The following is a 15,146-nucleotide window of genomic DNA, read 5'->3' on the forward strand; positions in this document are numbered from 1 at the left end:
AACAAATAATAGTTCTTACGCCATGCAATGTAGTTCTATAGAAATGTTTATTAGTGTTTTACAATGGCTTTGAATGCAGCTAAGCCAATCATAATCAAGGACCAGGGGCCTGTTTCAGAAAGGAGGTTAAGTTAAAACTCTGAGTATGTTAACCCTGAATTGAGGGAAACTCTGGGTTTTCTGTTTCAGAATGGGAGGTAAGTCAAACCTGAGAAAGCAGGGTAAGTCAAGCCCGTTTCTGAAAGAGAGGTAACTTATACTCAGAGTCAGTTACCATGGTAACTTACTCTGTGAACCTAACCTGGTCGGGAGCAGGTTTACTTCCGTAAACCCAGAGTTTATTTCGGTCTCCTCCCCTTTTTTAAAGAGGAAGGGGTGTTTAAACACCTCATTCATTTTTTCGGTACATTTATTCATTGCTGTTTTTCCCCCCAATTTTTTTAATAAGATGAAGTCTATATAACTTCTTAACTGGCAACTGAAAATACAGTAGATTAGAGTTACATCATGTAACTCTAAACAAATTCTACAGAATTAAACTGTGGCATTCACTGAAAATCACTGAACTGTGTTCATCTGTGCACCAGAACTTGATGGACCTTCCTCCTACTGTTCTTCCACACTCTGGGGACGAGGGAGAGATAAGAATATCCGTTTATACTTAGATATAAACTTAGTTTCTATAGGCTACTCCAGATAAATAATGTGAAGAAATGTGAATGTGTAGATTGTTTGATGTGTAGACACATATTATTAACATTTCCTCTGTAGGCCTCTCTGTGGCAGCAGAAACTGTTTCTTCATCCCCATCGTCCTGTGAAGATGAGCATTTGGTTGAGCACATTTTATAATACTATTTGTCATAATTTCTGGTGTATTGAGTAGGCTACTTACAACTGTCTGGGGTTCTGTTGGGACAGGAGGCTCCAAAAGACAGATATTACCATCAGAATCTGTTGGGAGCAACAAAAAAACCAACCCAAAGTAAAATATATGGAAATATCAAAAACACCCTATATAAAAAATAACACATATTGTTATCACAATCACATACACCTCTTACATTTTATGAAGGCACTCCAATCTTCGGGAGTGACTGGCTCTGATGAAGTCCCTCCAGGAATTCCCTCAGCCATTGGCCTTCCAGCATTCAGGCTCAGGCCCATCTCCATCTCCTCTGCATGTCCATCTCCATCTCCATCTCCTCTGGATCTCCATCTCCTCTGCATCTCCATCTCCTCTGCATGTCCATCTCCATCTCCATCTCCTCTGCATCTCCATCTCCTCTGCATCTCCATCTCCTCTGCATCTCCATCTCCTCAGCATCTTCATCTTCATCTCCATCTTTGCGAGCCTCTTCCTTCTTTCTGTTGGCTGAGTAGAAGTCAAATGAGAATGAACATTTAATTGTGTTAAATTAGACCTATGTCAAAAATGCTGCTGCACTGCAAGACACTGGATGCTATTTAGTTATTTAATATGTCAAATGTTTGTAAAGTCAGTTAGCCTACATCCATGATTTGCTCAAGCCATACCTGACTGAATTATGTTTTTATATTTCATTTTTTCAGCTGCTATTTTCTTTTAATGCCTGAAGGATTGCACCTACATGAAAATTAAAATTAGGTTGAATAACATACTGTTCTTCCAGTTTCACCTCTGATATTATAACAGTTGGGTAAGTTACTCTAAAATAGTTATTAATTACTAACTACAAATGACATCTTCAACAGTGTAATTAGATTAATGTAATAATTACTATCTCTAGAAAGTATTGGTCTACTTATTACTAATTACTTTATAAATCCCATATCAACCTCAACCACTTGAACAATACAAAAAGAGACAATAAACTGCACTTTTAATGCTTTCAAATTAACAATATACAATTGCATGAATTATTCTTGAATTGACCAAAGTGTGTAGAGAGAGAAGGTTACATAAAAAATATACCTTTAAAAAATGTTATGTTAAATCGATTGTTGTTTTATACAGAATTGTTCTATAGTCTATGCAGTATTTAATGCAATGACATCATATTTTACTTTATATTACAGAAGAATTAAGAGTAATCCCTTTATTTAAATTACAGTATTTAGATTACTTGGTAATTACACCCAACACTGTATAACAGTAGCCTAATTAAAATGTAAACTTACGCATTGACTCGAGCAACTATTTTCTCCCAAACCAACTCTCTCGATCGCCGCTGCTGCCCTGTTGCTTAAAAAGAAAATGTTTGCGTACTGCTGATGAGAAATATGCAGACCTCTTTTTGTCTGGTGCTGTTACCATGGTGACACATAATATCTGTGCTCCATTGATAATGGCTTTTTATAGTTGTGGTGCACGCGCTTAACTCCAAGTCAGTCAACTTAGAGTTGATTGAACTTACTCATTTCAGCTGTTCTGAAACCGAAAACTCAGAGTTTCCCATCTCAGGGTAAGTCAACTCAGAGTTCAAGTTTTAACTCAGAGTTGGTTGAACCTCCTTATTGAAACGGGCCCCAGAACTATCCATTTCATAGACATGTTGTCATCAATCAGTAATCTTGACATCTGCCCTAGCTCTCTGTGGCATGTTCATGAGACAAATAGCATGCAATAATTGAATATCTGATTCAAAATAATAATCAAAAGGGTGACCACTTTTTTCACCCTATTTATACCTGTTTTTCATTACTGCTTTTACTTTTGACACATTTGTTTAGAAGTCACTTGGATTGAATTTTCCATGTTACAATATAATTTAGTTGTAACACATTACAGTTAAAGGGATTTTTTACAAAAATGAAAATTCTGTCTGTATGGGGAAAAGTACTATGGAGGTCAATGGGGCCCATCAACTGTTTGGTTACAGACATTTTTCAAATTATCTTATTTTGTATTCAGCACAGAAGAAAGAAATTCATACAGGTTTGGAACAACTTGAGGGCGAGCAAATGATGACAGAATTTTCATTTTTGGGTGAACTATCCCTTTAAGCTATACCATTGATACTTGAATCAGAAATAAGGAGAAGAGCCAGATGTGATTATTAGAAAAGAAATCATTTATAAACGTAACACACATCACATACAGCCAGGTGTACAATGCAGAATTTATCAAATCAAACAATGTTTTTTTTATTATTTCATTTACATCTTTCTCTGCAAACTCTGAGATCCATCAGTCTTTGATGTTCTGGTTAGCTGGACCAGGTCTTGGTGATTTTCAGGTGGTTGAGTTGGTCTGCAATGTATTTGTGTTCAGGAAACTTGGCTTGTCGTGCATCTTTGATTTGAAGCCACATCCACTCCCGTCTCTGTGCTGCATGGCCTCGCTCCTGTTCCAGCGTCATGAATGGCCGGCTGATCCAGTATTCATTCTCCGCTTCCTGTTCCAGGCGTTTAATCATATTCCGCTTCATCTGCCAGGTGACTACTCGCGGTCGACGATACTTCCCGATCCACTGCTTTCCTGGGATCCCCTTTCGCAAAAGTGCCAGAGTCAAGAACATCCTGCAGCCAGTAACAGGTTACAAGTGTGAATCTGTGTAAAATATCCCCAAAGCAGTTCAGAATGAATGTCAGATCAAAACATTATAAATAAATTAATTATTAGTAAAAATTATTGATTATAAAAGATCAAGCAAAAATTATTTTTAAACTCTATTAAAGTGACATATACATGTAAACAATACATGATTGTACTGTATGTATATTATTCTTTGAGAATATTGAGACTTTAATTTTTTGAGTTAGAGTTGATAAACAGCAGATATGATCTAAATAATTTGTTCATGTCTTTAATAACTAAAAAGTGCTACCAGTATCTGATGTAAATTTACTCCTGAACTCCCAAGTCTAAACAGACCAATTTGACCTTGACTTAAAATGCCATTTAAATCAAATCAACAGCATTTCAAATAGAAAGGAGCAACGCCAAGGAAAAATATGTATCATCTACAGCCATATGTCAATTTTAGATATGTAAACACTCGTAATAACCCATTTTAATGTTTCTTGCATCACATCATAGACTTGCATGCATGTTGTAAGCGATTAAGAAATAGCGTTACTACCGTTCGTACAACGACGACGAAAGTCGAATGTGCTAAAAAATCTAAACCTAGATATTACAACCAATCCACAATTTACAACAACAATAATGATCTTCTCTCCAAATCCGAGGCCAGCCCAGCATGCCGCAGACACACTTGCTGCTGATTGTCAGCGGTGAGTTTTTGGCACCGCCCCCTACAGCACTGGAGGCTGCAGTGCAACGCGCTCTGATGGCTGATGAACTACAAAAACCTGGAAGGGCATCTTCATTCAATCATGTGAGAGGGACAGAGCTCTTCAGTTCACGGTAGTCCTAAAACCCGACAGACACTGCTATTTACATGAATGTTGCATAAATAATAATAAATAAAATAAATTAATTCATTTTGATTTGAGTTGAAATAATTGTATTATATGAAAAGAAAAAGACAGCAGAATGTAGAGGAGCACTGATTTCCTCATGCAGTCCTGAAAGTGTTTCCCCCTTAAATTATACTATAATTTGTTTTAATTAATTTTTTCCAGATGAGGAACAAAAATAGCCTCAAAAATAGTCACATGTTTGAAGTCTGTCCAATTTGAGTTCAATGGCCCGGAAGAGTAATCCGGTTCATGTTTTTAAAATCCTCTCCAAGTCTTTGATGTTTCTGTGCTCCGGCTCCGGTCGTGTTTTGGTCAGTACTTGGAGGAGGTAGAAATATGACAGCCAGAAAGTCCGGGTCGCGATTAGAGTCTGAAATAGAGCGCTGTCGATCTGAGACACAATGGGACAAGATACCAGAACTCGTGCGACAGCTGTCTGCGAAACTCATCTCAAACGGTGTGTGTGGTTTATGTACATATTCTCACGGCTAACGCGTTAGCTCTGACAGTCTGTGCCTCAGGCCTGATGACAGAATCAATGTCTGATTTATTCACGTTCATTTACCTACACATTTAACGGTTCTTTGAATTAATACTTTGATTTCAGGGTGTCTAAAATATGATATTGTTGTTGCCCTTTTGGTAGTATTCTGCACATCTCCCCAGTAACGTAACGTTACACTTCCTGATTGCTCACACAATTGTGTCCATTCATCTTCATAATTTCTATAATTCCTATTTGTGACCCTGGATCACAAAACCAGTCTTAAGTAGCACTGGTATATTTGTGGGAATAGCCAAAAATAAATTGTATGGGTCAAAATTATCAATTTTTCCTTTATGACAAAAACAATTAGGCTATCAAGTAAAGATCATGTTCCATGAATATATTTTGCAAATTTCCTACCGGAAATGTATAAAACATTTATTTGTGTGAGTGAATGCAGCACAATCGCAAACATAAATGGAAAACTGTAAAGGCGATTTTCTAATGGTTTCGATTTTTCTGCACCCTCAGATTCCAGATTTTCAAATAGTTGTATCTCGGCCAAATATTGCCCTAACAAACCATACATCCATGGAAAGCTTATTTATTCAGCTTTCATTTGGTGTATAAATCCCAATTTCAAAAAAATGACCCATAAGACTGGTTTTGTCATCCAGGGTCACATTTTATCAAGTCTATAAAGTTATTAAGAGTCATTATTTGGCTTATTATCTTGTGAAGATGTAATGTCAAATTATAGGAGTCTCTTTTGCAATAACTGCAAACACAGATTCAGTTATTTGTTAAACAGATAACTTAGTTCAACGTTGCATTTTCAAACTTAAATTTCATGAACTCACACTCAGATAAAAGTACAAAATAATAAATACAAATTATAATGAATAGAAAAGGGCAGTATACAAATATTACCAGAGATTAGTTAAAAGTACAGACTATTTTAAAAGTGTTGAATGCTTTTTTGTGTTGACAGATTCTTATATTAATCTTTATAATGTTTTGTTTCTTTAAAAAAATACTTGAAAAGGGGCTTCAAGTTTACAAAGAAATATATTTTTTTGTAATTGTTGTAACTTGTAGGTAATAATTCATAGTCGTTTCAGTTCCATCATTATTGAAATACAGTTAGTATAATACCGTAAAAAAAAATGTTATAAAACATAATTATTTTATTTGCATTATGTTTAAATATTGTCAAGACTAAAATAAGTGAGGGATTGTTTAAGGGAATGTGTCACAAAAATAACATTTTACAATATCATTTGTGAACATCTGTAAGATGTTTTTGGCTGGGTAAAATTGATAAATTAATGGAGTCTGTCCTAAAGGTTGGTTTAATATCTATAATGAATTCATACTATTGTGGGTTAAAATTGCCTGTTGCCATCTTTACATTTAGCCCGGTTCATTAAAAGGTAGGCTACATATTTATAAACATTATTACTCAAGGATTATGTCCTCAGAGCCTTGTAAGAATGTGGTCAGGTCCAAGACTGGATTATATATGGACTTTATGTAATGCTATTTTCACAATCAGTGTTTGTTTTTTGACCTTACTGTGTAGATATATTGCAGGTGACATCTCCACGGTTACTGTATCAGTCAGAAGAGAAAGATGAAAGGGATAGTTCACCCAAAAATAAAATGTCTTCCATGCTTGAGCTCGCTGTCAGTCATTATGATCAAATCGCCTATTAATTAAGTAAATGTCATGTGACAAAATTTCTTCAGTATAGTCCTGAGGTCCGTTCTTCATACCTCGCTTAATACATCTGAGATGATTTAACAGATGCCAGATCTTCTAACCGTGATAACTGTTTTTTCAAACGAAATTGTATATTTGATTATAATATCTGGATTAAGCTGTTTGAGATTACTGCGCATTCCTGTGTTCATTGGAAAGGGCAGATATATTGATACTCGTCTCGAAACCATGATCACCAATGCAGCGATTTGCTGGTGGCAAGAAAGCAACATAATGACATCATTAAAAAAGAATAGCACACACCTAATGAAATACTTGAATTTTCTGGACCTTTATAAGGAAACAGCAAAGCGACTATTGGCCTTCCGTTCTGTGCTTATTTGAGTGAATTCAGGTGTAGGACTGAACCTCTGCCTCTCTTGTAGATGATCTCGGGGAACTTCTGCTGGGGGAGGCCAAACTCCAGCAGTACCTCAAGGAAAACCCCATTAAGCAGGGAACCAGTCCCCGTGGGCCCCGGCCCCGCCTCCAGGAGGTCCGGAAACACTTGACAGCTGCTCTTGATCGAGGGAACTTAAAGGTAAGCCTGAACAGTCAGGACCATAACTTCTTTTCCAAAAAAAAAAAACCACAAACATTTTTTTTTGTTACTTGAAATAAAATAATATATATTTAAGGTAGTTAGCTAAAGAATTTCATTTTTTATTTAGTGATGTACTAAAATAACTAAAACTGAAATATAAAAATAAATAAAAACTACAGTAGTCAACATTTAAAGTGGATCAGAAAAGTTAATCAAATCTGTCCTAAGACAAGAACAGGTATTGTTCAAAATTCATGTATAACTGATGAAAGATTTTGATACATTTCAAATGTCGACTACTGTATATAGATGATTTAAATGAGATCAAAAACTAATAAAAATGACAACACAATAAAATTACTAAAAACTTAAATTCAAATGAAAATGGAAATGACAAAAATCAAAGTGAAATTTTTATTTATTTCATGTATTTCAATGTATTTAATATATTCTTGTTCTGTATCTAAAAATGTGAGGTGATTATGGAGCTGTATTTGATTGATTTCACTGTAAAAAAAAAGTATAAATAAAGACCTGCTGCTATAAATTAAGTACAATCAACTTGGCTGTATAAGTCATTTCAACTTAAATTATATTCAACTGAATTTGAAAAAATGGGTCATTTATTATATAACTAATAATTAGTTATTTTGAACTTGTTATCTTGTTATTTTAAACTAAAGTTAAAGTAATGTGAAAACATATGTTGTCATGATTTACTGATCATATATATAATTTATATACAGATATATATTTTTTTTACAGTGACTGAGTGTACTATATTGTGGCGGTTTGTGCATTTGTCTTTCTCTCCCAGCCGGAATACATGCAGGAGGCCAGTCTGATCATGGCTAAGCTGTGTTATGTGGAGGCTGATTACAGGGAAGCGTTGAATCAGTACGGCCGTGTGAATCTGGATGAGATGCAGCTGGTGGGAGCTCCAGTGTACAGACTCTCCATGATCGCAGAGGCCTATGCCACCAAAGGTAATAATCAGTGTAGTAACTCAGAAATCACAGTGTTTTCTGTTTAGCGCTGCGGGTCTGTTACATAGCTGACATTCTATCAGTGTGAAAGCACCATAAACTGCTTATGTATGCGCTGTGAAACAGACTTGTAACTTGCTTTGGTAAGAAGGTTTCGTCTAACCACAACCGAAACTTTCTGCAATCAAGTACATGTTTCTGTCCTCACTAAAGGCAAACTGCTGCACAAACAAAACAACAAAATCACAGGCAATCACAGCAGTAAGATACTTGATATTCAATATACGGCTCTATGGAGTGGATTTTTTTTTTTTGTGGACCAGTGAGATTTCAATATACATACAGTATAAATTCTATAGATTACACTACTGTTCAAATATTTATTTTAAAAAGAAATGAATACTCTTATTCAGGCAGGACAAATTAATTGATCAAATTTAACATTTATAATGTTACAAAAAAATGTAACAATGTATCACTGTTTCAACAAAAATATTAAACAACACAGCTGTTTTCTAAATTGATATGATAGTAATAATAAATGTTTCTTGAGCAGCAAAAATATTAAACAACACAGCTGTTTTCTAAATTGATATGATAGTAATAATAAATGTTTCTTGAGCAGCAAATGAACATATTAGAATGATTCCTGGGGGATCATGTGACACTGAAGACTAGAGTAATGGCTGCATTACATTTTTATTGTGTATATGTGCTAAAAAAAAATATTTTTTCAATGTTTAGGAGGACATACACTAGCATTCAAAAGTTTGGGGTCGGTAAGATTTTAAAAAATATTTAGAAAATAAGTCTCATATGCTCTTCAAGACTGCATTTATTTGACCAACAATACAGTATGACTGTTAAAAATTCTTTGCCATCAGAGGAATAAATTACATTTAGAAAAATATTAAAATAGAAATCAGTTCATTTAAATTGTTATAATATTTCACGATATTGCTGTTTTTACTGTATTTTTGATGGTGTTGGTGCGCAGAGAAAGCATGATACCCAAACGTTTAAATGGAACTGTATATAATGATATTTATATTATAATATAATCACAGTTATTTCACTATAAAATATGTATTTCAGTGTATTTTATTTAAATGTATGTTTTTTTTAATGTATTTTTAACACTCACTTGGTCAGATCAGTGTAGAGATGGTATCCTGCTGTTCACATTTTGACCTTTGGGTGGCAGCATTGATTTCATATGTGGTGCTCTGTAGAGAAAAGATTTTGCAACTAAATCCTTTGCTCTGAACACACACACACACACACACACACACACAGACACACACACTTTTAATTCCAAGCACAGTGAATGTGTTTGCCAAGACCGCAGCATGAGGTCTTTGATCAGAGTTCTGACAGATCGGCGGTACTGTGGGGCTCTGGGGGAAAAACTGCAGGGTGGCACAGAGCCTGTCTCATCCAATCATCTCATAGCATCTCTGTGACTGGCAACTGCCTTTACAGGGGGGCAGCTTCCTCCTTTGACCCTAATCATCCATCATGCCCCAGCTACCACACACGAACACACGTGTGTGTCATCTTGTTGGCACTTCTTGCCTTGTCTCATGTGTATATTAAACCCTCGTCCTGAATTAAAAAAATCTCCCTGTTGCAGCCATGAGCTGCTTGTCACAGCCTGTCCTGAGGCGTCAGATTTACTGTGGCCGTTAAGAGCCTGATCACGGTAATGGGGTTCGTCTTGGATCCGGCTAGTATAACGGGCCTTTTAACCTCTAAGAGCTATATGTGTGTGTTTAGAGGAACACAGCAATTGAGAGGAATAGATTTCTGATGAATTTTATCTGTATCAGAACAGAAGTCAATGTGCCTTTTCCAGTCTGGTCTCCACCATAGCAGGTCTATATAAGGTAAAGGGATTTACGGCATGTACACACATTCTCTCTCTCTCTCTCTCTCTCTCTCTCTCTCTCTCTCTCTCTCTCTCTCTCTCTCTCTCTCTCTCTCTCTCTCTCTCTCTCTCATTCATTTTTTTTTATCTCCCCTTTTTCTCTTTGGGCATCAGTGTGGAACAACAAGACCATAAACAATCCCTCTACCCACATTTGTAATGAAATATAACTATTCCTTAAAGTTAGAGTGTGTAATTTTGTGCCCACATGATAGTGGTTCTTCAACTATTGCACCAAGGTCCCCATTGTCCATGATATTCAAAAATCCTCAGCCCTAGTTTTGTTCTCAAAACTTTCAATGTATGGTCACTCCTAGCAATAGATAATTACATTTCAGGATTCCTATTTCTACACAATATATTTTAGAGCTTGGTATAACTATTTAAAACGCTTTGAGCATTTTATAATGAATATACATTTTAATGTTTTTTTTTAATTTACACAACCTTTTCATGTCTAGAATTCACATTTTATGGGCCATAATTTGTTATTTGCTAAGTAGAGGGACATACTACTTTTAAAGAGCATTTTATTGGATAATAATTGGACACTTCGCAGCCATTTAATGCAAGATAAATCAATATTTGTTGTTGGTTTTCTTGATAGAGAAAAATTGTACATTTGAAATGTCTATATAGGCAAAAAAAAAACATTTTTTGAAACTTGTGACTCAAGTTTAGGATTACATACACTAGCAATCAAATGTTTGTGGTCAATAAGAAGTCTCTTATGCTCATCAAAGCTGCATTTATTTGAACAAAAATACAGTAAAAACAGTAATATTGTGAAATAATATTACAATTTACAATCATTTTCTATTTTGAAAAATTAAATTTATTCCTGTAATTGCACTTTTCAGCATCATTACTCCAGTCGTTAGTGTCACATGATCCCTCAGAAATCATTGTAACATGCGGATTTGTCGCTCAAGATACATTATTATTATTATTATCAATGTTGAAAACCATGATATTTTTTTTCAGGATTTTTTGATAAACATATAATTTGACATATACTGTACTTTTTTGTAAAAATGGGAAAGTCTTTAATGTCACATTTGATCAGTATTCATTTATTTAAAAAAAAAAAATGAGCCAAAACTTTTCAACAGTAGTGCAGATGCCTTAAACCTTTAACTAATATTTTATGCCAATCAGTCCACTCTTGTTCTCTTCCTGTCTTACTGAGACTTCACTGTCAGTGCACTTTTAATCAGAGCCTCATCATTACCTTCTCGCTTGTGATGGATTATTTGGCTCCGTTTTCATTTTGGAATAATTTTGTGACTTAGTACCACAACGGTTTCTTCATCCTGTGATATCCATTTATAAGTCGATATCTAGTATTATTGAAGCAGTTTGAAAAGTAGTTAGGAGGGCTACAGTTTCTGTTTCCTGTCACATTGCCAAACTGTCATGAAAACTTTATCTGCATGGAGAACCCAATACTAACTGCATGCAAACAAACAACTCTCATCATGTTTACCATCCACCGGAGCGCCGGGTCTGGCGTGTTTTCCCTCATGCTATGAGCGATTTAAGATGTGAATTAGGAAGTTGAAGCCAGTAGACAGAGATTGGCCACAGATTGTGTGACATCTGTAAAGAACCGTGCTTGTATCTTTACCTGGCTCTCAGCTGACCCAGAAGAGGGAAGGAGATACGGCAGTGGAACAGACATCAGTTTGTGCTTAAACATTTAAAGCTTTTCTGGTTTGTCTGAGGTCTTTGATTTTCTCACACATGTATATTTCATTGTCTTACTTCCTCTGGCCAGCAGCAACAAACAAACTCCACTTACATGTAAGAAAGATATCACGTTCAGTGCTGAGTGAATATCATAAAATTTTTATTTGATCCAAGTATGGATCAAACAATAACAGTGTATTTCATTAGTCAATTAAATTAGAATTGACAAAAGCGCTGTGTGAAATTCAAACTTTGCTTCTACATCTCTAAATTTCACATAAGTGAAATGAATACTGTGGCTCAGTAGAAATTGAATGGAACTAGGGATTTTGAAAGGAATATGGTTGGGTTGATGCCAGATCTTTGACTTTGGTATTTTACCAGCCTGTGGTAACTACATACTGTATCAAAAACTAAATCGATACCTCAAGCAACAAATAAACAGCCTATGAAATGTAAGGGCTGTCAATACATTCAAATGTCAGCATTTTGTGATTAAATTTCAAAATAGTCTTTAATCTTAATCTCTCTAGTTAACAGTTAATTTGGATGATGTGCATATAAAATAGAAATAAAGACATTGATTATTTTATTGGTATTAACATTATAAACATTAATTCAATAAACAGTTGTAAATGTTTATTTAATTTGGATTTTGGAATATAAGGGAAAAAATAAATCACTAACTACAATCAAGTATTTTTTGACCTTACTGAATGCAAAATTCTGCACAAAGCAACAAAATCACTGCCAATCACATCTATTGTTCAATTTACAGCTGTGTAGTAGGATCAGAAATAAAGGTATAAAATCTATATATTATATGTAACAACATATTATATACTTATAATAATAATACAGTTATACAATTTATTTATAACATCAATATACAACATCTATTTTCTTTTTAATAATTTTTTATTTAATTTTATTTCCGATCTGATCTGAATAAATTATATCTTATCCGATCAGAACAGTGCAGAGATGCATAATGTGATTCAGTTAATTGATAGTTCATTCCTTCATTTTACTTTTAAATGGCCCTCCTAGTTCTCCATGGTTATTATGTTAAATATGGTAAATGCGTTAGAAATTGTGTTTAATGATTTATTTAATTCCTGATGGTATTGCATAATGAATGAGACATTTATAGAACTGCTATGCCATATAGCCCTATCAGGGAAAAAAAGTTAGCATCAATTATTGCCATATTTCATCCATCAGATTATCTTTATTGAAATGAGCTGTCATAAGTCATAAACATCCTTCTGACAGAACAATCTGGCAGAGCGCAAGGACGGCTCTTTGTACTTTTCTTGCTGTTGGCATGTGTAAGGCATCTCATCCTTCTGCTGTTTGCTCATAGGTCTTTGTCTGGAGAAAGTGCCCATGGCGTCCCCATCACTGTCCAATCGTACTGCAGACAGAGACCAGGAGATCATCACTTGTTATGAGAAGTCTGGAGACATTGCCCTGCTCTATCTTCAGGAGGTAGAAAAGGTATTTTCAAATATTCATTCACTACAGTTTTCATTACTGTTTTAGCATGTCAAATGTACATAAGTTTTGTAGCTGAGGAAAGATTTGCACCGGTCTGCTGCTGAGGGTCAGCCATCCGTGAGTCTAATCTCTTACTGTCCCACCTGTGAACTTTAAATCACAATCAAAGCCTTTTACAGGTCAAAGTTCATTCTCTTGCCGAGTAATATTCTCTGTCGCACAGATTCCTCCCCTTGCACAGTGTTTAGTATTTACTGCTTGTGATTTAGCGTTGGTGGGGAAGGGAGGGCGAGTGGAGAGACGGAGAGAGAGTGAATGATGGCGAGGAGAACGGCAGAGCTTGTATTCTGCTGCAGTGTTGATGCTGCATTTTTTGGGTGCAGCCGAAGTTTTATGGTTGACCTTCATGCGTGGCGCACTCGTACCCTCCTAACCGCCGTCCTCTCTGTTCTCCGTGTAAATATAGCAAATCTCACTCTGTGCTTCTTTTGAAGATAAGGTCTGAATTAGCTGAATAACTAACAGGAAGTTACTGGGGAAAAGAGTTCGAGTAATGATTGACAGTAACATTTGATGACGTTTCCTGTCTCCAGGCTCTTAGTGCTGGCATTCAGAACCGCAGTCCAAAGCCTGGCCCGGTCACACAGGAACAGGAACTTGGCTACTTCCTAGAGACTGGACTTCAGAGGGCTCATGTTATTCATTTCAAAAATGGGTGAGTGTGAGAGTGAGAGTGTGTGTTGTGTGTGTGTGTGTGATGAAAAGCATGGTGAGAATCAGTGTAGATTTATATCACCACCAAAAACATCTACAGAGTCAAAACATCATTGAGTATATAGAATTCAATATATCACTCAGCCCTGTCAGTTACACAGCACATTATGATTCATGGCCCATACAGGCTACCTCGGTGTCCATTCATTTATAATTCCTTCAGTTCGTACATCCCTTGTTTTCTCTCTCCACCCCTCATTCCCTCAGACATGTGCTTCAGTGAGTGGTCTAGGAATCTGCTGAGCTTTTTGTCTGCCCACTAACTCCTCTGTCTTTGTGGCTTTTTTCCCCAAATGCTTCATTAACCATCTGTAGTTCTCAGCCTGTGTATGTCTGTGTGTCTTGTGTTATTTATGTGTATTCTGATGCCACCATCTCTCCCTGCACCGCGGCCTCTGCACAATGGAGACGTGTGTTTGACAACTACTCATACGTATCTCTACACATACTTCATGTAGAGTAGTGCCTTGCTTTTTTGTAGCAGCTTCACACAAAGCAAAAACCTAGTGAGCTGCCTACATAAGCAGTCTTTTAAGGCAGCATTGGAACACTCTCAACATGTAGGCTGCATGAATACGCTGCAGTTTTAAGATGGCATCGTATGTATCCTTCATGGATAAGAAAATCCCAGAATGCATTGAAACAAATGGGAAAAAACGTTCCAAGATGGTGGACAATGCAAGAGTTGTTGATTATAAATATACGTATTTATTTAAAAGTAGCAATAAATTAGTCAAAATAAATCTATTAAGTCTAATAAAATGTAATATTACAATAGAATATACACTGTTTAAGTGGCTTCGTCAAGATTTTTCGGGGGGGGGAAATCTGCAGAAAAATTTTTCCTCTCTCACTAGCCTTGGTGGTGGGGTGGCTTTGCTAATGGCAGACCGCCTCTTCCCTGCATGTGATGGCCGCCCTACCAGTTTGTGGATGGCCAAAATACGCAATGCGCAAGGGTAGTTCTGAGTCGGGGTTGAGCAGTGTATAGTGACTGACCCCTGGTCACAGCGCTGGCCCTCGGTCAGACGATGTCCACACTGGTGGCCCAGAAGCACCCCAGGGCTAAAT

At 36.1% G+C, this 15,146-nt stretch overlaps 2 protein-coding genes and 1 long non-coding RNA gene across 11 annotated transcripts in view; 1 reads left to right on the plus strand and 2 right to left on the minus strand.

Moving 5' to 3' along the window:
* Positions 1–32: 32 nt before the first annotated feature.
* LOC143747150 (uncharacterized) lies at positions 33–975 on the minus strand. The gene is made up of 2 exons (XR_013206682.1): positions 895–975; positions 33–814 (listed from the first exon to the last, which is right to left on the minus strand). It is a non-coding gene; the product is annotated as an uncharacterized LOC143747150 (long non-coding RNA).
* Positions 976–3,031: 2,056 nt separating this feature from the next.
* On the minus strand, positions 3,032–3,551 carry mrpl57 (mitochondrial ribosomal protein L57). The gene has a single exon (XM_077239655.1). The coding sequence runs from the start codon at positions 3,497–3,499 to the stop codon at positions 3,188–3,190; it is 312 nt and encodes a 103-aa protein (XP_077095770.1). The 5' UTR covers positions 3,500–3,551; the 3' UTR covers positions 3,032–3,187.
* Positions 3,552–4,655: 1,104 nt separating this feature from the next.
* ttc7b (tetratricopeptide repeat domain 7B) overlaps positions 4,656–15,146 on the plus strand; it is a 39,151-nt gene continuing 28,660 nt past the window's right edge. For 3 of the 9 annotated variants that reach the window (XM_077239656.1, XM_077239658.1, XM_077239662.1), the window contains exons 1-6: positions 4,693–4,863; positions 7,042–7,196; positions 8,017–8,185; positions 13,168–13,301; positions 13,895–14,016; positions 14,484–14,504. In XM_077239656.1, the coding sequence (XP_077095771.1) occupies positions 4,743–4,863; positions 7,042–7,196; positions 8,017–8,185; positions 13,168–13,301; positions 13,895–14,016; positions 14,484–14,504 (722 nt within the window). In that variant the 5' untranslated portion in view covers positions 4,693–4,742. Of the gene's footprint in view, positions 4,864–7,041; positions 7,197–8,016; positions 8,186–9,942; positions 10,072–13,167; positions 13,302–13,894; positions 14,017–14,483; positions 14,505–15,146 lie in introns of those variants that run through there. The other 6 variants (XM_077239663.1, XM_077239657.1, XM_077239659.1 and 3 more) reach the window with 6 other exon arrangements.

Source organism: Siphateles boraxobius, unplaced genomic scaffold (genome assembly GCF_051911475.1).
Source record: "Siphateles boraxobius isolate OS27281-9 unplaced genomic scaffold, OSU_SipBor_1 22, whole genome shotgun sequence".
Taxonomy (NCBI): Eukaryota; Metazoa; Chordata; class Actinopteri; order Cypriniformes; family Leuciscidae; genus Siphateles; species Siphateles boraxobius.

What these genes read in the sequence shown, in the direction of transcription:
- mrpl57 (XM_077239655.1), bottom strand. Translation starts at nt 3,499, where the DNA reads ATGTTCTTGACTCTGGCACTTTTGCGAAAGGGGATCCCAGGAAAGCAG.